Below are 26,733 nucleotides of genomic sequence, written 5' to 3'. Positions count from 1 at the left end.
GAGAAATAATTTTCATATTAATGAGTAATTTAAAAATAAATTATGCAAATCAACTATTAATATGATATGTTGTTTCAAAATTAAAATTTATAAACTTTAAATTTATAGATATAAAAAATTTGATATTTTAACAATTAGGTAATTTGAGAGATTGACCGAGTTTAAGTAATAATATTTAAAAAAATAAAAACTAATAAAAGAAGCTACATAATGATTTAGAAGGGAGAGTAAATTGAAAAAAAAAAAGATATTATTTTAAGCTTGTTAAGCTTAAATTTAATATATAAAGATTGTTAATTTGACTAACAAGCCTATCAACATATATTATAATACTATATATGCATGTGATAAATAAATTAAATTGACTTGTTGGGTCTAATAAATTTTAATGATATAGAGTCTGACTTATTTAAAAAAAAAACACAAATTTCCTTTTCCTTAAATGAAATAGCCCAAGATAGTCGTCTTCATTTTTCTAATTACTTTTTTAAAGCATTTTTTAATCAATGTCAACCAATCAAAAATTAAATTTATGGGACAATTTTAAAGCACACATCGACATTCACCTTGTATATTGAGATTACTTACTAATCTAATTTTAAAATCTTCTAGGGACAACTTAAAAAGGCATTCACCTTGTATGTTTAAGGGAAGTAACTCTCAAGATGTGTTAGAAGCCAAGTAGTTAAACATGTTTAAAGGAACATTTGGGCCACCTATTACTGCCTACAGAAGCACCTACCTCGCAACCTACATTATAATTCAAATCTCATATATTTGACTAGGATAAGGAAACATTCTTCACGATTCACGGTTCAGATTAAATAATATGATGCAGCATGTCTTCAGTTTCGTACAGTTGCAGCACAGTATCAACACCCCTCAACCTCATGTATAAATACTATATAATATATATAGTTTACACATAGGCACGTCAAAACGTGAGAACCTCTTCGTACTTCCCAATTACCAATGTCTCCTTTGTCGAATGTCAACCCCAACGTGATGGCTACCACGTACACATAGTCACAAACCCTTTATTAGTTCTTCTTCTTATCATTATATATATATATATATATATATAAGAATTTCAATTTGGATTGCAATGCATGCATAACGGAAACCTTAGTTTATATCTAATTTCCGTGAGGTTGCATATTAACCATGATGAAGAACCTCAACATCTCTCTTTGCATGTTTCTTGTAGCTATTGTACGCTTAGGGGGTAGCGTACCCTTTGGCTTTTACTATGGTGATGCCCTTGACAAGAGCTTGATGTTCTTTGAAGCACAAAGGTCTGGTAAATTACCACTTCAACAGCGAGTCAAATGGCGTGGTGATTCTGCTCTCCAAGATGGTTTACTACAAGGAGTAAGTCCCCATGTTTCAATGAGTCGCAGTGTCTGCATAACTTTAGCCATTCATGGATTTTCTTACGCCAAATAATATCTCTCAGAATTTAGTTTTTAACCAAGTTTATATCCATGTATTCGACCTTGTTTAAAGAGATAAGGTTTTTTTGTTGCTTATGTTTTGTGTGTGCGTTATATTTTGGTTTTAAAAGAGATTTCATAATAAATAATATTTTTGAAAAGTTAGTTTTTGATTGAGTTTAACAGCATCATAATGTTGTTGTGTTTTTCATTTTTGTTCTTGTGTGATGTCAGGTAGACCTGGTGGGTGGGTACTATGATGCAGGAGATCATGTGAAGTTTGGGTTGCCAATGGCCTACAGTGTCACTATGCTTGCATGGGGAGCCATTGAGTTCAGTAAGGAAATCACAGAGTCGAACCAAATGGGACACGCGTTATGGGCCATTAAATGGGGTACTGACTACTTCATCAAAGCACACACTCAGCCTAATGTTCTTTGGGGACAGGTAAGGGTAGCGCAACAAACAGTGATTGAGTTCTTTTGTTTGGTCACCAATTTTCATCTACCCAAATTAATTATTAATTTACTATAGTACCATGCACAAGTTTCCTAGTTAATACCACATTAAGTTTTTTATTGTCATTTCACAACATTGCTATTATTTTTCCTTATTTCAAATCTATATCATTTGTTTTGAATGTATTGTTATTCTGGTTCAATGTTAAGGATGGTTATGTTAATGTAAGACATTTCTTTGCTCTGAGAAACTTCAGGTGGGTGATGGAGCTTCTGATCATTACTGCTGGGAGCGTGCTGAAGATATGACAACTTCAAGACAAGCCTACAAAATTGATGAAGCACACCCTGGCTCAGATCTAGCAGGTGAAACTGCAGCTGCATTGGCTGCTTCAGCTATAGCTTTCAGGCCCTACAACTCTTCTTACTCTAATCTCTTGCTAGTTCATGCAAAACAGGTATGCACTTAATTGGACTTGTTAAAAATCACTAATAGCACTTGAGAAAAACGCATGGAAAGGGTAATCAAGTTATGGTGAAATATTTAGAAATGAGGACTATAAATCTCAAAACATAACAACATGGTATTCAATTCTCTGATTGATAAAGTTTGAGTAACCGTATATATACAGAAATCATTATAATATTTTACACTCAAAGGAGTTGTTATTGATGTGCTTCTATTTGTTGCAGCTCTTCACATTCGCAGATGGGTCCAGAGGTCTCTATGATGACTCCATATCATGTGCTCAGCAATTCTATACTTCTTCCGGTTACTCAGTGAGTAAACATTGCTCTATTCCGCCTTTACTTCCATTGGTATCCAATCACAACTAAACCATCACTGCTTTGTGTAGGATGAATTGTTGTGGGCTGCAACCTGGCTGCACCTAGCAACTGGTGATGAATACTACCTGAAGTATGTAGTGGACAATGCAGTGTATATGGGTGGAACTGGCTGGGCAGTGAAAGAGTTCTCTTGGGATAACAAATATGCTGGTGTGCAGACCCTCATATCAAAGGTAATCATGACAAGATTTTTTTCCCATGTTTGCTAGCCAATTAATTTAAATGCATTTCAGAGGTAATAATAAATTAATCATGACTTTGTTTATGATAAAACAACAATTTTTTGTCTACATACACCAAAGTCAATTAGTTTATTTCAAGGCCGTGGCCTAAACTATTACATATAAACAAATTATAGTTCAAAGAATCATGCAATGAATGGTAAAACCCAATTTGCAGGTATTACTAGAAGGAAAGGCTGGTTCTTACGCTGCTACACTAAAGCAATACCAAGCCAAGGCAGATTATTTTGCCTGTGCCTGCTTGCAGAAGAATGATGGTTACAATGTGCAGAAAACTCCAGGTTAGATGCTAAAGTGGAACATTAGTTTAAAAATCACTTAAATTCCTTGTCAATTGGACTAAAAGAAACATTCATAGAAAAATATAATCATTTAATTTTATCTCTGCTTGTGTTTTCTGCTTACCAGGTGGCTTACTATACGTGCATGAATGGAACAACATGCAGTATGTTTCTTCTGCCGCATTTCTTTCAGTTGTTTACTCTAATTATCTCTCAGCGGCAAAAGCACAGCTCAACTGTCCAGAGGGACAGATTCAACCTCAAGAGCTCCTCAATTTTGCCAAGTCACAGGTATCCATTGGAATCTGTCAGATCCTTAGTTGTGTAATTCAATTATTAAACTAAGAGCATTTTTGGAAACACCAATTCACCAAATTTGTAAATAGCTTATTCTTCAAAAGTTCTATTTGGAAAATAACAAAAAGGAGCGACTGGTTTTTTAAAATAAGCTAAACTAAACACACTGATAAAAATAAGCAATTATTTTTCTAAAATAAGCTAAAGCAAACACACATTGAAACTGAATATCTGTTGACACAGGCTGACTATATCCTTGGTCAAAACCCAGCGGATATGAGCTACTTGGTTGGATATGGAACAAAATATCCTCTTCATGTTCATCATAGAGGTGCTTCCATTGCTTCAATCTTTGCCCTTCAGTATGAGGTTGGCTGTATCCAAGGATTTGAGGCATGGTATAACCGCCCTGAGTCAAATCCTAATGTCATATATGGTGGACTCGTGGGTGGTCCCGATCAAAATGATGACTTCTCTGACGACAGATCGAATTATGAACAAACTGAGCCAACACTTTCAGGTGCTGCTCCTCTTGTAGGCATATTTGCTAAACTTCAGAGTTTATATGGTAATAGCATAGGTGAAGGTGAGGAATAATCGCCATTCTATGGTAATCTGCCCTACTGTCTTCCTCTTCCTCTTCCTCTCTGAATCCTCAAATCATTTTTCTATTGCTTGTCACAGGTTCATACAATGATAAATTATCAGTGCCACAGCCAAAAATACCAAGTGAGTACTATAGTCAAAATGTATAAACTAGGACAAAATGGAAGGAAGAGTCTAAACATAGTTAACATACAATTTGGTCCCTAAAAGTTTAAACTTATATTGCTTTGATTTCTAAAAGTGCTTGTCTATCTAAATTATTAACTAAAAGTATCAGCTTGCTAACAAGTTTATCCTACCAACTTGTCTACTTGTACAAAACTTCACCCATTTAAGGATCAAAGCAACACAAGTCTATGTTCATACAGTCTTTGCACTTCTAGTCTAACATTTATTGGCTTGATAGGTACAAACCACTTGAAAATACCAGCATCTACAACATCAGAAGGTGAGATCTAATGACAGTGATCTTCAATCTCGTTGCTTTCCAAATTTTTTATGCAAACACTAACTGAAGATTGGTAATGTTCAGTTGCAGGTGCCCCAGTTGAATTCCTTCACTCAATTAGTAGCTCTTGGACTGTTGGAGACACAACTTATTACCGCCACAAGGTGATAATCAAGAACACTTCTTCAAAGCGAATCTCAGATCTTAAGTTGGTGGTTGAAGATCTCTCAGGCTCTTTATGGGGTCTCTCTCCAACAGAAGAAAAGAACACCTATGAACTTCCCCAATGGAACAAGGTGTTGAACCCTGGCTCGGAGTGTATATTTGTTTATGTTCAAGGCGGACCCCAGGCTAAAGTCTCCATTAAAAGCTTTCATTGATCATTTGAAAAGGCCACATTCACGAAAAGCCCTTTTTTCACACGAGTTATTTGACAGTTAAATTTCTGTCACTTCATGATTGTAAATTTGTTATATCAACATGTCAATCCAGTCCTTGCCTTACTTGCTATACTTATAATATTGTAGTATCAGCGTCTCAAAACCTCCCTATATCTCCCCCACAAGAAAATCCAACACACAATCACAAATAAAAAACTATAATCTTATGAACAGGTCATATAACTTAATTGTCAAGAAAAATCTATGGTAGACTTTATGTTAATTCAAATGAACTGTGAAAGTGATGTGATAGTGATTGAAAAATCATGTTAGTTTGAAGTTAAGAAAATTTGATTTTAGTAAAATTCAATTTGAGCCTTAAACTAATATGAACCATATATTTTTTTTTTATTAAAACGTGCTTTTTTATTAGAAAGTATGAGAATTAAAATTTTCAAAGTCAAAACAAACGAGCCCTTAGATTTCAGAACAAGATAGAATTTGCTACGGCACTGTTTCTAATGTCACAAATCACAATGTTCTTACCACAGGAGAGGGGGCACACGGGACTACATTTATATTGCCGGTGTAAATGAGCATAGATCAATGTAAAGATTCTCACATTCATAATCATACGACCTGAATTTCTGAGCACATTACAGAAAGAAATGTTTGAAAAAGTCGCTAGGGAAACAACGACGAAAAATAGCCTACAAAAAGCAAAGCAAATACTCAAAGTGGATGGAAGCAGTGAAACAAAAATAACATCATTGCTATACGAATTCCGGAGACACTAGTTTTTAAGGTAGTAGTTGCCTCTTAATGCTGGTCCTTGGGAATGTCAAGATCTTTAAATATTGGACTGTCAACTCCAACACCCATAGCATTCAGACCATTGTCAACATATAGAACAGTTCCAGTGATAGCTGATGCCAAAGGTGATGCTAAGAATGCAGCTGCATTTCCCACTTCGTCTGTTACACAAATTTTCAACTCAGTTGGGAAAATAATCACAAATTGAAAATGAAGCCTGTGTGTTACAAGGAATAATTCTGATGGAAATATTTACCTGCTGATAGTTCTTTCTGTAGAGGTGCATTGGCTAATGAATAATCAATCATCATATCAATGAATCCAATTGCTTTTGCAGCACGACTTCTCAGTGGACCTAGGGGCAAATTGTCAGTGTCAACATGTTAACAGGAAGAACTAAATTCACTAATATGCAAACAAACAACATCACAGGAAAATAGTTAACTTTATCAAGAAAGATGAAATTATATAAGCAATAGGAAAGAGACAACTATAAAATAGAATGAAAGAAACTATAAGATGCTAATTATACACACAGTACTGATATAACAGAATAAAATACCATTTAACCATATGGTATCAGTCCAAGGATCCAGCTGATAATAGAACATTGACAATAATGTGAAAATCAAACCAAGTCCAAACACAGGTGTCCAAATCAGCAACTAATATTTAACAAAACAGATGGTTGTAGCACTCATTTAACAGATACAAGATATCCATAGCATTTGATAGAACCTTGCACATCCATGGGATAGTCAAATTCTTCAGATTATGCCCATTCATGCTAAATGTCACAGACAAAGCAAAACACCTATTTCTCCTTGGCACAATCTTTCACATTAAGAATTATTGCAAATAAGGGGTCACTAAACCTATGAGGAGATCAAACAGATTGATTTAGATCAAAAAAGAAAGTTGCCAATACCAGCAGATATAGTATTCACTCTAATTTTACGCTTTCTTCCTGCTTCAAAAGCAAGCACCTGAAAAGGCATGAAATATGATGTAATTTTAAAAATCAAGGGACAAGTAACAAACACAAACAACTAAAAAAGAAACACACAATAGTCGATCAGTGAAATGGTGATTGGGCAGGGGGGTCAAAGCTTACTCGTGTGTCACTTTCCAGTGCAGCTTTGGCAGAACTCATACCACCACCATATCTGTACCATCATTAGATCATGAATATTGTCAGTCTAAATTATGAACATTGAATTATCAGAACTTTCTAAAACATAACCAACATACCCAGGAATGATCCTTTCTGAAGCAATGTATGTCAGAGAGATAGAAGATCCACCTGGAAAGTGGAAAATAATCAGAAAAGTAAAAAATAAAATGACAAGCCAAAGTAGAAAGCAATATAGTGGAAGCCATATTATATAAGGGACATGCCTGGGTTCAAGATTGGAAGAAAATGCTTGAGTAAAGAAACATAGGAGTAACTAGATGCAGATAATGCAGCAAGATATCCTTTCCTAGATGTCTCCAACAATGGTTTGATCACCTATAACAGAGTTAACTGCTTATTAAAGCCAAAGACCAAAGGCATACAGAAACTTCAGTGGTTATTACTGCATTTACAGTACCTCTGGTCCATTGGCAAGTGAGTGCACAAGGATATCTATGCTGCCAAAATCTTCCTTAACAGATTCAGCAACTTCCTGAAAAGTACAGCAATGAACAGAAGATATAACAAAATTATCTAATACAGTCAGGTAGAAGTCATTATAGCTTGCCGCAACAGTGTTCATATCCATAAACACCACTAGACTTAATACTTCATTAGAGTGCTTGGGTTCTTTAATTCCCACAAAGAAAATACCCTATGCTTAACTACCCAAATGAAAAAGTATTTGTTGGTAACGAATCATCTCTGTTGCTCAAGAATAGAAAGGTAATATAGCTTCAAGTCAGGCAAAAACTTGGCCAATAAGGGGGAGGCAGGAGGGGTCCAGCTTAAACATATTTGGTTATGTTGACATTAAAAACTTAAGCAGTGAAAGCATCAGTTGAATGGCTTATGCGAACTTATAACTAAAAACTAAAGTGTCACTGGATTGCAATAACTGATATTCATACATACAGTCCAAAATGGTACAAAACAAATTAGTTAAATACTAATAACTTATATCAAACTCATTAAACTTTAGCCTTAAAATGCAATTTATAATATTTAAGAAAATAATGCATTCACATTTACAAGGAAAAAAAAAGATAGCTAAAATATATAAGAACAAATTTAAGTAAGGATTCATATCATTTAAATGAAAACACCGAAGAAAATTATTTCTTCAATTTTTTGGGACTTTGGTCTCCCCAATTGCAGATGTCCAATACACTACAGCAACACGACAGTGTGACACCAGACTAGTTCCTTAAACAAAAGCTGCTGAAATTAATATTTAGCATAAAAATAAAATTATGATTTTCACCCCTAAATTTGTACTAAATTACAGTTTTGTAGTAGTCAACATTTTGATCCAACAAGGCAACCAAAAGAGCATTTTTAACCATACAAAAGTGTATATACCTGAACTGTCCATTTAGTGGATCCAGCATAGCGCTTGTTTGTTTTTATCTATAAAATTGTCAGGGCCCAAAAAAAAAAAAGAGAATCAGTATGAGGATATAAATTATGACATGCTCATACTTCATAACTTTGTAATAAAAAGGAAACTAGGCATCTCTTATTTACATCTTCTGGCACATCGTCAAGATTGTCAAAAACTGCATCCAACGGATAAACTTTTGTTATCTCCATCAAAGAACCATCTGGTAATCTGGAAAACAGTCTTTCTTATTAACAGTGTCATATAGTCTAACAAACTAAACAAGAAGCAGTATTTAATGTCTTACACGCGTGATTCATCAAATTTTCCACGTCGTAAGCTGGACTCAAAAATATTCAGAGCCTACAGAAATTGTTCACAATTAGTAAATGTATCAGTACAAAGGACTGGAATAATATGCACTGCAGGGGAGGCTGTTTCTAAAGTCAACAGACAGAAACTAGTGAATTCGAATATCAACTGATAAGTACCCATTTTTATCCAAAATAAAGAAATAACTTACAGGCACCCATGTGCCAACAAGAATTTCAGCTCCTGCTGCAGCAAGAGATTTTGCAATGGCCCATCCATACCCATTGTCATCAGCAACACCAGCAATAAATGCCCTTTTACCTACATAGAACACTATTTTCAGTAGGGCAGTAATTGTTCTCAATTCTCATAATCTATGACAAAGCAATCAACAAAATTTCAACAGTCAATAAGAAAGAAATCTCACTTAGAACTGTTCAACTTTTCAACAGAAATAGATAAATATGAGTATTAGCTAGCTACTCGTGTATTGTACTATTAATAAATGGCATCATTTGCAAAGGCTAACTTTCAATAGTTTTTACTTTTTGCAGCCAAATAAGCACCAGCTCTCATGTGGCTGAGAGGATACAAGTTTGAAAGTATGCTGACTTGTACACAAATATTGAGCACAGTATAATTTGGAAAGATTGAAGTAGTAAATAGGGAATGAGAAGATTTAATCATCACAAATATAACACTTCTACCAAACTGTAGTTAGATGTCATTGAGAAATATATGCAAATAGGTAATATTCACAAGGAGCGTCATAGAAAATGAACAACCTTTCAGATCAATTGGCAATCCTGAGACTGGATTTTTTACACTAGAGTCAGATATTGCCTTCGTAACACTTTTGACAGATTTTATGGACGATGATGAAAAGCCCCGCTGGAAAGGTTGCACTGAAGCAACATGGCATGCACTTGCAAGTTTATTGCATGATCCCACCTTGTACTTGCCACCAAGAACCAGAGCGCCTGCATCTGTGATCCTCTGTGATGAAGGAATACATGATCTTGACATTGCAATTTGCAAGCCAGAAAATGATGTTGTCGCCATCTTCAGTGGTTGTTGTATGGCAGAAGAGACCCAAAATCTACATAAGGAAACTAGCATCAATACCCTAAAAAAACAATGTGGATAAGACTTTACTGGTTTCTCATTTTTCAAATCCAATACTTTTACATGAAATAGAAGAAGAGAAACAGAAGGTTTCAATTACCTAGAGCTCGATTAAGGTTACAGTTCAGACAATAGAGGATGGCCAAGTGATTATTCAGTTAAATAAATTCATTGTAAAACTCAATTTTTCACCGAGTAGTTTGAACCAAAATTAACACAAGGAAATACCAAATTTATCACTTAAGATGGTTAAATTCATCTAAAATTATGGAATTCATCGAAAATAAATACATAAAATTTAACTGATTCAATAGTCCATCGTTGCTTCTCTGAATTCTTTAATGCTTTAACGAGGGAAAAAACAAATCCGACAAATTTGAGACAAAAGATCAAAACATCCAAAATCATAGGAAATCAGCGGCTTCAATGAAACATCAAAAGGTTTATCTATCTATAGTCAGGAGTTCAAAATAAGTAAAGCAATACTGAATTATGCCAACCAACTTGTTGAATTTATTTCCAAAATCTGCCTAAAGAATGCTAAATCTCTTTACAGCAGCACTCCCATAAAATCAGCAATCTAAACATTCTTATACAAATAATGAAAAAAAACGAGAACCACACAGAAAAATACACATTCTGGAGTGTTCAGCCATCTATTAGTCAAATCACTTCTGAAATCTCCAGTTTTCAGTAAATAGTAACTGAATCGTGACAACAACAAAGCCTGGTCCAGTACACAATGCAGCAAAATGCACCTCGGATCAAAAACATTCTCATGCAGACTGAAAAAATCTACATTTCTGACCAAAACACCTCACAAACATTTTTTACATGAAAATTCAGTAATTCAACAAGCAGAGAACGTTAACACAAGAAAGGTAAAGTGGGGTTTACCTGATGGGTAGTAAAAGAGCCAATGTGAGGAGAAAAATGAGGACTTGGAAGAGATGACGCGAGAGTAAGCAATGAGATTCTTGGATGTGCCGCTGCAGACTGCGTGGAGACTTTGGAATTGTCGAAAGCAGAAATGAGGTTTGTTTGTATAACCAAACCAAGTTCAGTTGCCAAGAAGGGCACGTGCACGCCAACACTCTCTCACGTACTGTGTAACGTGTGTTATACTAACTTGTTTGTTTTATAATTAATAATTATATTATTTTTAAGCAAGTTTTATATTTTGAGAGCTTATTATTTAATAAGTAAAATTATTTTATTTATCAATTATTTCATGTATGTTTTATAATTAAAATTAACTAAAAATAAATATTCATGAAAAATATAAAAATTATAAATAAATTAAATAATAATTTTAATATTCAAAGCTTAGAACGAAACTAAGCAAAAAAAATAATATTTCAGCAAGAGATAATATAATTTACATATTATTTTTAGTTTCTTTTAACAATAAGATATGTACATAAGAAACTATAAAAAAAAATAGTAGCTTAACTAAGGCTTCATTCTTCAAATAATATATTTTTTATTATAAAAATAAAAGTTAATTAATCATTAAAATTTAATTAAAAATTTTATTAGCTTACAATAAATTATATTTTAAATTTATTTAATTTGATTAATTATTTATCATTTTAATGCACACTATCGTAATAAGTTGAAGTTTTTTTTTAAGTTATCATTTAAAATAAATATATTTTTTATATATAGTTATTTAAAAGAATATAAATTTTTTTCTTTAATTATTAAATTATATGAATTTTTATTATAAAATAAAACACATATGCATTATACGGGATACTAAATTAGTAAATACAAAGAGAGATAACAAAATTCACCGAATTATCTTATATTATCTTAATAAATGCATAAATTAGTCTTTGAAATAATAAGTATTAACATATTAGTCTCTTATTTTTTTAAATTGTCTTGATGGTTTTTGGTATAACAGTTCATTAGATAATTACATCATTACCATTAACTAAAGCATAAAAAATATTAACTTTTATTGATGTGTCACGTTAAATAATACATACAATATTATTTTATGGACTATAAAGACTTGTTATAATCCTAATAATTAATCTTTATTGTCTTTATCATAATTATTGTCATCATCTTTATTGTTTACATGTTCAAATCATGTTACATTGTTTATTGCTTATTATCATTGTTGGATACTTCTCTACAAAATTTGCTGTTGAGAGTTTTGATTTGCCAAAAAAATTAGGTTGTAGTTGGGATGATTTTGCCTCTACTACAGGCTTCTTTGTTGTGAAAATGAATGTCAGTGGTAATATCAAATGGTTTGATGGCTTTAGTATCAATGCGCAAAATAAATGTAAGTGGCAATAACAAATTGTTTAATGGCTTAGGCATCAATGCGCAGGTAACACAAGTGGCTAGAGGAGGGCTTTGAATGGGGTTGCTTTGCAATCAAACAACAAAAGTTGTCTTTTGTTATAGCAACTTTATTGACAATTGCAGCTAAAAACATCACAGGTGGGAGGGAGGAAACATTGAAGATGACAAGAACTATAGTAACAAAAATCATTTAGATTAGTTTATTACATTGTGACGGTGTTATTGCAGTTAATAAAGAGATATTATACATATTACATAGTAGTAAAAGTTAATATTTTTATGCATCAATTAATGTTCGGACCTAATTATTTGATGAACTATCATGTCAAAAACTAAAGAAACAATTTTAAAAAAAATTAATGTATTTGATACTTACTATTTTAATAAACTAATTTGTAGAAATTAATGTTTATCGTGATTTAATTATTCATTATTATTAGTCCACTAAAACCCAACACACGCAGTAGTATGAATGAGCCAAGTAATTTGTTTTTCTAGTTCTACATTTTTTTTTACATAAAAAGATAAAAAAATTATACTCCAAAAAGACTCACTTTTAAAATTCTACCACTAAAGTTTGCCTATGTTACTTTCCTTCCTTTTTCTAGTTGGTAAATTTTTTGGAGAACCCAGTAGCTTCAATAGTTCTCATTACAGTCACTGAAATACATGTTTTCGTACTCTTTTTAGGTAAATAAATAAATAAAAAATCTTATTTAACATATACTGTTTTCAATTGCAATGAGTTGTTTCTTAAAAAAAAAGTTAGACCATAATAGAAAAAAATATTTTTCACTGACAGTTTAAGCACAACTATAGTTAAAATGAATGGCCAACTCCATAACACTGTTGATAACGATAATAGTAATTTTATAGAATATAAACAATGTATTCAATCCATCAACATTCGTAACTAGCTCATTGCTTTGATTTGGCACACTCATAGAGTATTATAGAAATTGTTAAAAATTACAAAACTTTTTATTAACATATGAAAGTTAAATAAAATATTTTGAGTATTTTTTTTAATCAATAAAAGTTAGATAAAAATACTTTCAGTGTTTTGTATATTGTTCTTTAATCAAAGTGGAGTTTTACACTATAAATCAGTGTTAACCTTTTATTACACCTATTATTAAGAAAAATAATAAAATTACACACCCGTTTAATTTTTTTAAAATAAAACTATGATCCAATAGACAAAGTGCAAAGGCAATGCACCAAATCAATGTTGTTGATCCATTTCCATGGTTCATCCAAAAAAAAAATAGTAATTGATATTGAAGGAATTAGAAGATAAACAAACTAATAATACACATCAAAAGGAAACATACAATGTTTTATTTATTTATTATTATTATTATTATTATTAAAGTTTTCTTTCATTTTCTTCTGCAACTGCAATGTTCCAAACGCAATTAACAAAATCAACACTGATATCTTATATTTAAAGTTTATTTTGATGAGTATCTTAGTTGAATACGTAAACATGATAACTTATATTATAAATTTGACTATAAAACTATTTAAAGAATTACACATTTAGATTTTTTTCAAGGAACTTATTTGAGTTAATGAATTATAATATATATATATATATATATATATATATCTTATTCTATGTTTAAATTTTCAATAAAACTTTAATGTGGAAAAAACATATTAAATTAAAGTTTAATTGAACAATTTATCTAATAAACAACTTAAGTTAAAAAAAACCGTATTTTGACAAATTTCATTAAAACTATTTTAAAAAGTTTGAAAGAAATAAAAAACTGTATAGATTGTTCTAGACACCTCATTAAGTATTAGTTTGACACAAAAATTAATTGTTTTGATATTTATTTGATCTAACCATAAACTTGAATTGACATACAATTCCATTTTTACAATCTAGAATTTAAAACTAATATAAATAAAAAATCTATTAAATTGTCAATGATTAAAAAGATCGTATTAATTAGGGTAAAAATCTATTTATTTACGAGTAAATTTTGATAATTTTTTAATACTTCTATAAACATTAAATTTCATCAATAAAATGTTCAATGGATTTTTTTATTAATTATAATTTTTTAATTTGTGTAATTAAAACTTGATAACATAGACAATATCATATATACTTATTATTTTTTTGCTAATCATATATAATTATTTTTCTCTCCTGTTTTTTTTTTCTTTGGTATACACATATTTAAAAAATAAATTTCAAATATATATGGAACACCTAAAGGTGTCCCTCAACCATACAAGAATTATTGTAACATTCAATATATAAAATTTATAATTTTTCATTCAATTTAAGAATTACTCAATATTTATTAGTCAAACTTTTTAACAGATATCATACATTTTAAAATATGAATAAATATTGACTTTAAGATACGATATTTATAAATATTTGATTTATTTAAATTTTGTTATGTATAATAATCAAAATATATATATATATATATATATATATATATATATATATTATTATCATATAATTACCTGATCAGATTTGTTTAATCTACGCTCCACAAAAGATTATAAATTAGAGTAAATATGGAAGATTATTCTTGAAATCAATAGATCCCCTTTCTCATCAATTACTTTAATGAAAGTTTAAATTAAATAAATTAAGGTTTTGATTGACAACGATTTTCACTGCAGACGGTAAGAGGAGGGAAAAAAATATCTACGTCTACAATTAGACAACGCAAAACGCACAGCATCATTAACACGCGTTGCTTGTGCCGAAACCCAAAACCCTAACCCCTGACCGAACACGCAGCGAGGCGCGCGTATAAAAACATAGCGGCCGTTGGTGCTCAAACTCACTCTGCTCTTCCCAAAACCCTAATTCTCTCATACGTAGGGTTTTGCAGAGCCTCCTCAGCTTTTAGCTTTCGTCCTTTACATCGCCGATTCCTCTCACTTTTCTTCCACCTTCGTACCTAACATGGGCAAGTCAAGCAAGAAATCAGCTCCCAAAGTACGCGTTTCGCTTGCTCGTTTCTATCTTTTCGTGAATTTCTATTCCGTTGAACAATTTTTCTCCCTTAGCATTTTCTTTTGTGTTCTCGCTGTCTTTCCTTGCTCATTGTTTTTTCTTTTCGTCTCGTTGAAGGTTGACGCTGCTCCCGCTGTTGTTCCGCTATCGAAGTCTGCCAAAAAGGGTATGAATATTACATCTATTTTGCAGCTTCGCGGTTATGTCTTGCTCACTATATTGAAATAATGTCTGTAGTTGTATAAGTTGAGTCTTTTTTATTATGGGTTCTCAAGAAATGATAGTTTTATCTTGCACAGTTGTGCAATTAATGTTTTAATGATTCTATGTTTTAGAGTAATTAACATGCTGAAAGCTTCTCTTGGGAACAAGAGAAGAATTAGGGCGTGTAATTGATTTTTTGGCCATTTTTAGGTTTTACATTCTTCTGTTAGTGAAATTTTCCTTGGTCTGTTTTGATCTTGATACAGGCAAGAGGCAAGCTGATGATGAACTCGAGAAGCAAGTGAGTGCAAAAAAGCAGAAGATAGAAGAGGTTGCTCAGAAAAAAAAGAAGGAAGAGGTGCAAAAGAAAAAGAAAGAAAGTAGTTCAGATGATTCTTCATCCGAATCTGAAGACGAGGTACTGTGCAAGACTCTTTTTTTTATGGTTCCGTTTTATAAAAGAACTTAATTACACGAGTGTAATGATCATTTTGAATGCTATTGTTATCTCCTCTCATCGTGGTTTTCTTTTTCGAGCTCAGAAACCTACACCAAAAATTGCTGAGAAGAAGAAGAAAGAAGTCATTGCTGATAAGCATAAGAAGGAATCAAAGGCACAAAAGAATAAGAAGGAAAGTAGCTCTGATGATTCTTCTTCAGAATCTGAAGATGAGGTATTCCATATGACTATTTATGGTGGAAACATGAATTGAAGAAAAAAGCTTAAATTTCAAGGCAGTATAATGATTGCTTTTATGCCTGCCATTGTTATGGCCTTTCTCATGTTTCCTCTATATTTTGCTTCAGAAACCTGCAGTTCCTTTGAATAAGACTGCTGCTAAAAATGGTGCTCTTAGTACCCCTGCAAAGAAAGGCAAGCCAGCTAGCAGTTCCAGTTCTTCTGAATCATCTGAGGATGACTCCTCTGATGAGGATGAAGTGAGTGCAAAGAAGCAGCAGAAGGGAGTGGTTGCTAAGGTGCAACAAAATAAGAAGGAAAGTAGCTCTGATGATTCTTCTTCAGATTCTGAAGATGAGGTATTACATCTGACTTTTTATGATGAGTTTGTAATATAGCTTTCTTAATGTTAGGGTTTTCTCTTTCTGTTATTGTTGTCTTATGGTTTACTTTTTTTGCTGGGAGTCAGAAACCTGCAGCAAAAGTTGCTGCTCCTTCCAAAAATCAACCTGCCAAAAATGGGACTACCCCAGCAAAGAAAAGCAAGCCTGTCAGTTCAAGTTCTTCTGAATCCTCAGATGCTTCTGATGAGGATGAAGTGAGTAAAATGCCTTTCCTAACAGGATGGAATTAGTTAAAACTTCCTAATTATTAGTGGAGGTTACATTATTGGCTGAAATATGTTGAATGCCTTGTTATTTTAATTATTGTGATTATTTTCAGGATCCAAAATCCAAGGTGGTCCCTGCTGCTGTTAAGAATGGACCTGCTTCTATGAAGAAAACTCGGCCAATTGAAAGCTCTGATGAGGATAGCTCCGAGTCTGATTCTGATAGTAGCTCTGATGAGGACGATGTGAGTTTCTATTTGCCATTTGACACCTGCTGCTTCAGCTTCTGACTTTTGTCTTATGCTCTGAAGAACCATTATTTGCCTGGAGACACCAGCTTGCTGCAATTGTTTTTGAATGTCACAGTTATAAAAAAAGTACTTGTTTGGTCTAGATTACTTTGAATTGCATATTCAGCTTCCCAAGAGTGTATGATAAAAATAAATGATTTTTTGAATCAAAGTGATGCAAAAAATGCACGGAGCTGTTCTAATTTATTTAGACCTAATGATTTGCTTTTTTCTCTCATGGAGTGTTTGTTTTTTAATTCCTGAAACTTTGGTATCAGAATAAGAAAAAAACTGTAACCGCACTGGGCAAAAAGGTGTCTGCTTCTTCAGTTACTCTGGGTAAGAAAATTGAGACCAATGAAAACTCAGATGATGAATCAAGTGAAAGCTCTGATGAAGACAATGTAAGTTGTTGTGGGTTATATTGGCTGTAAGGAATAATAATAATTGTTTTTGTTTTTTCAAAACAAAATTATGGAATGTGATTGTGATGTTTTATGCATGATACTTGGATATATAGGACGCAAAGCCAGCTGTAGCTGCTGTCTCAAAGCCTTCGGCTGTTGCTAAAAAGAATGTTGACAACTCAGACTCAGATGATAGCAGCTCTGATGAAGATGTAAAATTTTTAGTTCTTTTGTTCTTATACTATTTTTAGTTTACCTTGTTAAGTTAATATTAATCAGGATGTCATACAAACATTTAAAAATTCTGCACCACTCAATCTTGTTAATGGCTTATGTGAATTTGGGCTTCTACAGGAATCTTCTGACAGTGAATCTGAGGATAAAAAGGTGTGTTTCGACAATCTTATTGGATTACCGTTGTAACTAACGTATACTCAAAGTGACCAATATTCTGAGTTTGAATTCATAATAATATTGCAGAAAACTGTTAAGGTTTCTAATGCAAACAAGAAACTGGCACCTGTTGTGAAGACTGCTAAAAAGAAGTCTAATCAAAGTTCATCAGAGAGTGATTCTTCTGATGATGAGGTAATTTATAGCATAACAACGGCTGTTAGTCATTATATTTGTTTTTTGTGATTTGTACAAGTCTTCTACCTTGCAAACTGAAGGAATTGTTTATTGAAATGTAATATGTCATTTGATAATAACAGGGGAAAAAAATGGACATTGATGAGGATGATAGTTCTGATGAAACTGATGAGGAGCCACAAAAGAAAAAGGTAAAGATTCTTCTGGTACATGAAATAATTACTCTACCAAGTGAACTGTTGAACATAATTGGGACATTTGTCTACATTGATTTTAATTGTAAATTTTTTATTGGAATATGTTTTTTTGGAAAGTAAGATTTGTTTCTTTCAACTTTAAACCATATTAACACTTGTGGGGGGTAATTTTTTAGTTTTTATGTTATGTGAACACTGGAAAGCTAATGTTTATCTATGGAGTTGCAATTTGTTACCTTCCTTTTTTAACTGCAGCCTGTGCAAGAAAGTAGTGATAATTCTGAGGACAGTGAGGAAGAAAGTGAGGAGAAGCCCTCCAAAACTCTTCAGAAAATGGTAAGTATATCTTTCTCTATTTGCTTATATAGCTGCTTGAAATTCCATTTGGTTTAATGTTGTGATTTCCTGGAGTAATACAATTCACTCTTGCAAAACAGGCTAGGGATGTGGAGATGGTTGATGCTGCCTCAACTGGAAAGAAAGCTGTAATTTACTGATAAAATCTATATTTTTCCTTTCCTGCTTTAAAGATGTTCAAATCAGTGATATTATTTTATCTCTGGAAAATTCTCAGCCAAAAACCCCCGTTACACCAAAAGAACAGAGTGGTGGATCAAAGACACTGTTTGTTGGGAACTTGTCATTTAGTGTCCAACGAGCTGATGTGTATGTAACTTTTCCCAAAGCTCATGCTTGCATTTTTCAGCCATTTAATCTACATTTTATCTCATTTTAATGTTTAGGGAAAATTTCTTCAAAGATTTTGGGGAAGTTGTCGATGTCCGTCTTGCTACAGATGATGATGGGAGGTTTAAAGGGTTTGGACATGTTGAGTTTGCAACAGCAGATGCTGCCCAAAATGTGAGTTTTGACTTGGCTTTTTTGCCTTTTGGATATTCATGCATTTTAGTTTGCATATCTTTTGCTGAAATATTTTCCTTATTCTGTGCATTTTTTATTGGAGGAATTTATTATGGTCTTAGAACAAAGTTTTTGTTATTTTTCCTGCTTCAAGGGTTGGAAATTTTGTTGTGTTATTCAGGACATTAATCATAAAGCTATTCTATACCTGATATTTGTGCCTATTTTCTTTGTTAGTGTTTTGCTTATGGTACTATCGCATTATTAAGTTTGTCTTGCGTTTCTGTTAGTTTGTGACTATGTAATATGGATGTCAAAATTATATGATCGGGAAATCCTTTTATTCTATTGTAGGCCCTTGAGTTGAATGGACAGGAACTATTACAACGTGCCGTCCGGCTGGATTTAGCCCGAGAAAGGGGTGCATACACCCCCAGTAGCGGGTAATTTTTGTATTCAAAATTTGTTATTTTACTCCTATGCCTGTTGTTCACTTAATTTTTGTTTCCTTGTTAATAACTGTAGCAACTGGAACAACTCCTTCCAGAAGAGTGGAAGAGGCCAATCCCAAACAGTATTTGTAAGGGGTTTTGATAAATCCCTTGGGGAAGATGAGGTAGTTTTATCTCAAATCTATTGATTGTTGGTTACAATTCTAGCACAAATTTGTGCATCATCTGTAGCATATTTCATGTCTTTATTCATTTTAGCAGGAAATAATGTGACTTTCTTCTTTCAGATAAAAGCTAGTTTGCAGGAACATTTTAGTTCTTGCGGGGAAATTACAAGGATATCAGTTCCGAAAGATTTTGAGTCTGGTGCTGCCAAGGGGTATGTGCCTTTATTGTTTGTTAAAATCCCATTTGTATGCTGCTGTTGGTTATATAACGTGCCCTTAAAAACTCAACTTCCCACTGCCTTTTACCATTGTTCTTTGACCCATTTATCTCCCTTTATTTTCCTTGCCTAAATCCTTTTCAGGATTGCTTTTTATCCCAACATGCCACCTTTTTCTATTTAAACATGTTTATCTGACTTTTGTCTGTTAATATTTACAGATTTGCTTACCTGGACTTTAGTGATTCTGGTAGCATGAACAAGGCTCTTGAACTCCATGAAACTGACCTAGGAGGCTATACCTTGTCAGTGGATGAAGCCAAACCTAGAGGTGATAATCAGGGTTCTGGTGGTAGAGGTGGAGGTGGAAGGAGTGGGGGTGGGCGATTTGGTGGTGGAAGGGGTGGCAGGGGTCAGTTTGGGGGAAGAGGAGGCGGTCGAGGAAGAGGTGGTGGAAGGGGCCGAGGAACGCCAAATAGACCAAACCTTGCTGCAGAAGGCACTGGTATACTTTTATCTTTCATCAGGATTTACCATTAGTGTATTAATTTTTGAATGCTCCTACTTTTCTCCTTAAAATCTGCCTTTCTCCTTAACATCTTAATCATTGGAATATCTCACCGTTGACTGACTGATGTTAACCGTTTTTGAGGTGCAGCAAATAGTTTTGAGACCACATTAACGTTACTTTTATGCGTGCTATTGTTTTTGTTTCAACCAAGTGCTAAAACTTTCAGCTACAGAATTACTATGTTTTGAATTTTTTACTTACCAACTAAGGTCTTGCAATGGTTATTATTATTTTTTATCATACTATTCCATTCTCTTGTTTTGAAATCAACAAAGTGAAGCTTTTTATGCAATTTTTTTAATAAAAATTATATTTTTACTTCACACTTTTTTTGGTAAGCTTCTGTAGGACTATTTTGGTGAATGCTGCTATTACTCGGTTATTTTATGTCATGGCAATACTTGATAATACAATTTCCTATTAATTTTTTAGAAAATAACTTTTGCCAGTAGTCCTTTTCCAGTTTTAGCTTTCCTTTATACTTTGTGTACTGGTATACACATACTCGTTTTTTGGTTGAGCACCTCTATTCCTTAAATTTTTGCTGGTTCTTCATGAATACATTGTTTTTCTTCACATTGTTTTCTTCCATGAGTGTTTTGACTTTTTATTTTTAGCGTAGCTGTGTACACTTCTTGACTCGCCTTTCATTTTCTGATTATTTAATCCTGTGATTAATCATTCAGGAAAAAAGACCACATTTGCTGATGACGACTAAGGTGGCCCATCTTGCGGATACTGAACTATTAATATTTATTGCCCTTTCTTTTCCCAGTAGTTTTTGCTCAGTTTTGGTAATTGTTAGTATGGATTCGTAGAAATCAGTTGTATTGGCAAAATTTTGTGATCTAATACTGAGTCCCATTATATGGATCTGGATTATATATAGTATTTATGTCGCTCTGATGATTTGTGATTGATTCATTTTTTTTTAATCCAATAGAAATATAGATAATATGTACCTGATGCGATTAGTGGAAGAAAGAGGCGTATTGTTGTTTTGACCCCATTCTTTCAAATGCTATCTTCATTAGAAGTCCAACTGCCTTGAAATGCAGGCGAGTGAGCCTCAAACTTGATATGTTTCAAAATGATTGTTACTGGATAGGTAAATCTTTTTCGAAGGTTAATTTTTTTAGCATCGTGATTTTGAAAATAACAAGTTAATACCCATTTTTCGCTTTATTTTAAAATATAGGATTTGATAATTGAATTTATGAAAGTAAGGGATTTTAGTGCACAATATGGGAATATGGGAGTTTTTATGAATTGCCAGTGGAGTATTTCAGTTGGGGATCCTAAGACAGAAATGACATCTTTTACGTCAGCAAAATGCCATTTGCGTCTTATAGGGGCAGGGGGCGGATTTTACGTATAAAAACACGCTAATGGCGGTTATTAGGCCAACGATATTATATTTTATTTGCAAATTTAGTCAAAGGCAATTTTTTTTTTTTAATTGTTGAAAACACGCCATGGCGTTTTTTGGAGCTCTGTATAAGCTTTAGTTCGCAAAAATTGAGTTCAAATATAATAATTATTTTAATACTAATATAATAAACTTGAGTGAGACATTTAAAGTTTGAGAAGTTAATATTTTTTTTATATTTTAAATAATATATTATTTAAAAAATTATATGTTCATATATTGAAATTAAGACTAAAAATAATTTAAAAGTATAGGTGTTTTATTTTAATTTTTAGTTGTTTTATGTGTATTAAACAAATTCAAATAACAAGATAATTTTTAATAAATATTTTGAATACATAGTAATAATATTTTTTAACTCTTACTATTAAATTATATATATTTTAATATTTATGAACAAATTTGAGTTAAATTTTATTCTAAACATAAAATATTATTACTTATAGTATAAATAATAATATAAAAATAAGAATAGTTGCATTTATCAAACTGAGTTTAATGTCATGACTTAAATTATTTAGTTATGCACACCTTTCTTTATCTATAATTTTATTTGATATTTTAGTATTATTAATTTGTGTTAGTTCTTTATTTATATATATGGTTAATTAATTTTTATTCATATTTCTACAACTATAGTTATTTGATTTTTATTATCTTGTTTATTTAATATTTTGTCATGTTATCTTTTGTTGCTATTTTTATAAATATGATTATTTAATTTTTATTGTAGTATTAAATAATTTTCCTTTTTTATTTAATTTTTGTTGGTATTTTTACAAATATGATTATTTGTTTAATTTTAATTGTCTTATTAAATAATTTGTCTTATTTATTTAATTTTTATTGATATTTTTATAAATATAGTTATTTATTTAAATTTTAGTCTAATTAACTTATTTTTTTGTTTCGTAGGTCATTAGGTAGAGAATTGTATATCAAAATGTAATTCGTTGACAAATAAATTGTTATATGGACAATTAAACATTACATTCTCACGATGGGAGTAGATTTTAAAATGTTTAAGTCAAAACCACGTACATTTAATTGTATATGCATTAGTCAAAACCAAGTATGTTTAGAAAAGAATCAATATTATTTAAAAATTTAGAAATGAGGAAGGACAATAGGTCACACATTTGTATTAGGACATACATCATTTGTAGTCTTACATGAAATTGAAGTTGGCTCTATGGATGGATGTGTTTTGTTGCTTAATATGTTGCATATGTAGTGTCAGTAACTGCATTTGTTCGGTTAGTGATGTATTTGCAATGTGGCTTTTGTGGTGGTTGGCCATGTGCTATTGGTTGCTCCAGTGGTTGAGGGGCCTGATCTTCAATATAGTTGTGATCAATGTAGTTTTTGTTGATGGGTGACTTGATGCCTAAACTTGGTTGGCATTGCACCTTTTGATTTGCACACATTGCATTAATGAGTACTAGGAAACTTAAGGATTGAACTTCTCCTTTTTTCATTACAGAGCAGTGGATTTCATCTTATATAATTTGAGCCACATCCATGGTGTGTTCTTCCAAGATACAATAAAAGAGATGATAATATTGCAATGTCATGTTAGATACATGACTTTTGGGCACTATATTTCACAGCACAAATATCATGTAGATTTGAGCCAACATTTTCCTTGAATTCCTTAAAATCTTCATTGGTTTTCTATCTTGATTGGTCTAAAAGTTTTGGTGTTCAATGCATAAGCTCCTTGCTATTTCATAATCATCAAATGGTTCAGTGCGTGAGTTCTTTCTTCAATGATAATCATCTAATATGTCTCTATCCCGCTTATAGGAGTTACCTAGGAATGCATTGATTGCATCCCTTGAGTAACTTATCCATCTTCCTCGAACTTGAGATCTTTTGTCTGATTGTCTTGCACCAACTTGTGGATAAGCATTGGCATAGAATTTCCAAACAATGATGGAATCAAATGTCTCTAATGGGCTGGCTAGTCTTCTCTAATGCCAGTTAGTGATTTCATTATTGAAGGTTGGGTATTCATTTTCCCTCAACTTCACTGCTCTATCCTTAATAAAATTCCAAATCAGAATGATCTTAAATTGGTTCTGACTTTCTTTTCTTTGAAAGCGTTTGTAGTAAAAATCGGCTACTTGAGAAGTGTATCCTTCTTTTTGCTTCTTTTTCCTTGGCCCTTCGTTGATTCTAGAGGTAGTTTTGATCCTTCCAGTCTTGCAATATGCATCAATGACAATGCTTTAATCCAACATTTTAAGGGCATACCAATTTACCGTGATAGTTCTAATCATTTGGACAAGGTACACTCATAAAAGCTTTTTTTTTTATCAAACTCTTAGTATGCTCATTATCATTCTCAGCCACTATATTAACTAGGATATGGTTCAACATCAAAGAACTCCCTATTAATGTAAAATGACAACACACATTCAAATTGCTTAAGTCATGCATTTCATCAAACAGAGGATATACACAAAGGAACATGAAAATAAAAACCCTATCAATAGTTCTAAAGTGCGCTATTTACCAAAATTCATGCAATTTATGTGAAGGTACACTGCAACATGTATTTATTAGCAACTATCCCCCTATACACATGTATTTACCAGTTTGGGATGATGTGGTGGAGTAAAAGGGAAAAAATAGCAGATGAATTTAAAAAACTAATAGAGAAAGAGCACTTACCTTTGGCTCAATGTGGTGAAGATTGAGTGTTGAAAGGAGAAATTGTGTGAGAATTTGTTTGAAAGTGAGTAGGGGCGAATAACACTTGAGTTCTAAGAAAAAGAACAAGGTTATGTTTTAAATTTCTTTAAACCTTATTCTAAATACTGTCCCCGCGCTCTATCTTGTTTGAGCGAGAACGGGACTAGAGACACCTGGTGATTGTTGCTCTGTCTCGCTTTAACGACACATTTCTCGTTTGAGCGAGAAAGGAACAAAAGATTCCTGATGATTGTCGCTTGGTTCTTACTTAAGCGAGCTTTTTTTGCTAGATCAAGATTATTCTAGCTTGAGTGAGACTATGACATAGACAACCCTAGTTTTACTTCTTTGAATCGCTTGAGCGAGTTAGGGCTCACTTGAGTGAAAAGTGGTATTTTAGAACTTACCATATCAGTTTCTCCTTAAATATGTAATTTTTCATGCCCCTTTAATAACTCTCAATCAATTTTTCTCAACTCCACTTGTTACATTTGACCACATGCAAACATATAAACATAATTATACATATAGACATACTATACTGAAAGTTAACAACTAATCAAGCAAAACTAGAAGTAGCATGTACTAAACATTGGGTTGCCTCCCAGGAAGCGCTTGTTTAACTTCACTTAGCTTGATGCTTATTTCTTTAGAGATTGAGGAGATGGATGATAGTGGTGATTCTCTCAATTTTACCACCCAAACTTCAATCTTTGTTAGTTGACACCTAACTTCTATGAGTAGTTGGGTCTTTTAACTCTATTGCTTTGTAAGACTTGACATCTTTGACAAGGAAAGGACTAGACCATTTAGATTTCAACTTTCTAGGAAAAAGTTTCAACTTAGAATTAAACAACCAAAATGAATGTCTTAGTTTGAATTCTCTTTTGAAGATTTCTTGTCATGATATTTTTTCATCTTTTCCTTGTAGAGCTTTAAAGATTTATATGTAATGAACTTTATTTTCTCCAATTTTTGTAGTTGTAATTTCCTTTTTTCTCTTGCTGTCTTAGGATCAAAATTTAAAAACTTCAAGGCCTAGAATACTTTGTGTTTTAATTTCATAAGGAGATGACAAGCCTTCCCTATAGATTAATTGAAATGGAGAAAAACTAGTATGGGATTTGTATGCAGTCCCGTAAGCCTATATTGCATCATCCAATTTTATGGCCTAATCCTTCCTAGAAGCTATGATAGTTTTTTCCAGAATCCTTTTAATTTCTTTGTTGGAGACCTCAGCTTTACCATTTGTTTGTGGATGATAGGGTGATGCAACTTTGTGTCTCACCCTATAATGCTCTAGGACCTTTTGTAGTTGAGCATTGCAAAAATGAGATCCTCCATCACTTATGAGCACCCTTGGTGTGCCAAATCTGTAGAAGATATTCTTCTTTAAGAACTTTATCACAATTTTCGCATCAGCTTTTGAGGATGCAATCACTTCAATCCATTTTGATACATAATCCATTACTACAAGGATATATTCATTGGAAAATGAAGATGGTAATGTCCCATGAAATCGATTCCCTAACAATCAAATACCTCAACTTCAAAGATACTATTAAAGATATCTCATGCTTCTTAGAAATTTCTCTTATTCTTTGATAGCTGCTACAATTCTGCTAAAAAAAAGAGAAGAAGAGCATCTTAAACAATGTGGGCGTGTAAAAACTAGATTGCAGAACTTTAGCAATAGTTCTTTCTCCATTCAAGTGTCCCCTATAGGGTGAATTGTGGCAATGCCACATGATACTTTTTGACTTTGCCATTGTTACACAATATCTTAATAAGCCACCAACTCCTATCTTGAACAAATGAGGGTCATCACATACATAATGTTGTATATCCCTTAGGAACTTCTTCTTTTGGTGCCAGTCAAAATCCTCAAGAATCACCCATGTAGCTGTAAAATTTGCTATGTCTACAAACTGTGTCCTTTTTTTTGTATCATAAGAAGTTTTTCATTAGAAAACTCTTCTTGCATTTCAACCTCTTTACTGGTCACTTGATCATTTAACACTCTTGAAAGATGGTCAGCTATAAAGTTATCGCTGCCTTTTTTGTCTTTTATAACCAAATCAAACTCTTGCAATAGAACCCATTGAAGTAGTCTAGGTTTCAAGTCAAATTTAGTTAATAAATACTTAATAGTAGCATGATCAGTAAAAATAATTATTTTTGAGCCAATCAAATATGATCTAAATTTTTTCAACGTATACACTATTGCTAACAGCTTTGTTTTAG

General features: G+C 32.5%; 3 protein-coding genes across 5 annotated transcripts; 2 read left to right on the top strand and 1 right to left on the bottom strand.

The window, feature by feature from the left end:
* The first annotated feature begins 1,164 nt into the window (after nucleotides 1-1,164).
* LOC113865256 (endoglucanase 5) lies at nucleotides 1,165-4,994 on the top strand. The gene is made up of 11 exons (XM_027499690.1): nucleotides 1,165-1,371; nucleotides 1,668-1,880; nucleotides 2,149-2,349; nucleotides 2,585-2,671; nucleotides 2,749-2,913; nucleotides 3,140-3,263; nucleotides 3,391-3,554; nucleotides 3,804-4,146; nucleotides 4,245-4,289; nucleotides 4,573-4,614; nucleotides 4,705-4,994. Exons 1-11 carry the CDS (start codon nucleotides 1,165-1,167, stop codon nucleotides 4,992-4,994), a joined length of 1,881 nt encoding a protein of 626 aa, XP_027355491.1.
* Nucleotides 4,995-5,571: 577 nt separating this feature from the next.
* Nucleotides 5,572-10,874, bottom strand: LOC113864978 (enoyl-[acyl-carrier-protein] reductase [NADH], chloroplastic-like). The gene is made up of 13 exons (XM_027499261.1): nucleotides 10,697-10,874; nucleotides 9,460-9,773; nucleotides 8,886-8,995; nucleotides 8,670-8,725; nucleotides 8,509-8,593; nucleotides 8,344-8,391; nucleotides 7,400-7,474; nucleotides 7,206-7,317; nucleotides 7,059-7,110; nucleotides 6,922-6,973; nucleotides 6,736-6,793; nucleotides 6,064-6,162; nucleotides 5,572-5,968 (listed from the first exon to the last, which is right to left on the bottom strand). The coding sequence occupies exons 2-13, from the start codon at nucleotides 9,734-9,736 to the stop codon at nucleotides 5,814-5,816; spliced, it is 1,179 nt and encodes a 392-aa protein (XP_027355062.1). The 5' UTR covers nucleotides 9,737-9,773; nucleotides 10,697-10,874; the 3' UTR covers nucleotides 5,572-5,813.
* Nucleotides 10,875-14,895: 4,021 nt separating this feature from the next.
* On the top strand, nucleotides 14,896-21,363 carry LOC113864677 (nucleolin 2). Of its 3 annotated transcripts, XM_027498669.1 has the most exons (21): nucleotides 14,896-15,098; nucleotides 15,234-15,282; nucleotides 15,587-15,738; nucleotides 15,863-15,994; nucleotides 16,128-16,358; nucleotides 16,469-16,597; nucleotides 16,723-16,854; nucleotides 17,178-17,303; nucleotides 17,420-17,518; nucleotides 17,661-17,693; nucleotides 17,787-17,894; nucleotides 18,020-18,088; nucleotides 18,350-18,430; nucleotides 18,532-18,579; nucleotides 18,669-18,760; nucleotides 18,838-18,955; nucleotides 19,310-19,398; nucleotides 19,481-19,571; nucleotides 19,695-19,786; nucleotides 20,014-20,297; nucleotides 21,050-21,275. In XM_027498669.1, the coding sequence occupies exons 1-21, from the start codon at nucleotides 15,066-15,068 to the stop codon at nucleotides 21,079-21,081; spliced, it is 2,220 nt and encodes a 739-aa protein (XP_027354470.1). In that variant the 5' UTR covers nucleotides 14,896-15,065; the 3' UTR covers nucleotides 21,082-21,275. The 3 variants fall into 3 exon arrangements, with proteins under 3 accessions (XP_027354470.1, XP_027354472.1, XP_027354473.1); XM_027498671.1 differs by lacking the exon at nucleotides 16,469-16,597 and having other exon boundaries at nucleotides 14,937-15,098; nucleotides 21,050-21,363; XM_027498672.1 differs by lacking the exon at nucleotides 19,695-19,786 and having other exon boundaries at nucleotides 14,942-15,098; nucleotides 20,226-20,297; nucleotides 21,050-21,280.
* The last annotated feature ends 5,370 nt before the right edge of the window (nucleotides 21,364-26,733 follow it).

This window comes from Abrus precatorius, unplaced genomic scaffold, assembly GCF_003935025.1.
Source record: "Abrus precatorius isolate BTA unplaced genomic scaffold, Abrus_2018 Scaffold4, whole genome shotgun sequence".
In the NCBI taxonomy this organism is placed as follows: Eukaryota; Viridiplantae; Streptophyta; class Magnoliopsida; order Fabales; family Fabaceae; genus Abrus; species Abrus precatorius.
The sequence above is the reverse complement of the archived record's forward strand: the minus strand, read 5'-3'. Positions and strand labels throughout refer to the sequence as shown.

What these genes read in the sequence shown, in the direction of transcription:
- LOC113865256 (XM_027499690.1), top strand. Translation starts at nt 1,165, where the DNA reads ATGATGAAGAACCTCAACATCTCTCTTTGCATGTTTCTTGTAGCTATT. An exon ending in GCCACAGCCAAAAATACCAA is followed by an intron (nt 4,290 to 4,572) that starts GTGAGTACTATA and finishes TTGGCTTGATAG; the next exon opens with GTACAAACCACTTGAAAATA. An exon ending in AGCATCTACAACATCAGAAG is followed by an intron (nt 4,615 to 4,704) that starts GTGAGATCTAAT and finishes GTTCAGTTGCAG; the next exon opens with GTGCCCCAGTTGAATTCCTT.
- LOC113864677 (XM_027498669.1), top strand. Translation starts at nt 15,066, where the DNA reads ATGGGCAAGTCAAGCAAGAAATCAGCTCCCAAA. An exon ending in GCAAGAAATCAGCTCCCAAA is followed by an intron (nt 15,099 to 15,233) that starts GTACGCGTTTCG and finishes GTCTCGTTGAAG; the next exon opens with GTTGACGCTGCTCCCGCTGT. An exon ending in CAGCAGATGCTGCCCAAAAT is followed by an intron (nt 18,956 to 19,309) that starts GTGAGTTTTGAC and finishes ATTCTATTGTAG; the next exon opens with GCCCTTGAGTTGAATGGACA.
- LOC113864978 (XM_027499261.1), bottom strand. Translation starts at nt 9,736, where the DNA reads ATGGCGACAACATCATTTTCTGGCTTGCAAATTGCAATGTCAAGATCA. An exon ending in TCTTCCAATCTTGAACCCAG is followed by an intron (nt 7,111 to 7,205) that starts GCATGTCCCTTA and finishes TCCACTTTCCAG; the next exon opens with GTGGATCTTCTATCTCTCTG. An exon ending in AGTGAATACTATATCTGCTG is followed by an intron (nt 6,163 to 6,735) that starts GTATTGGCAACT and finishes ATTTGCCCCTAG; the next exon opens with GTCCACTGAGAAGTCGTGCT.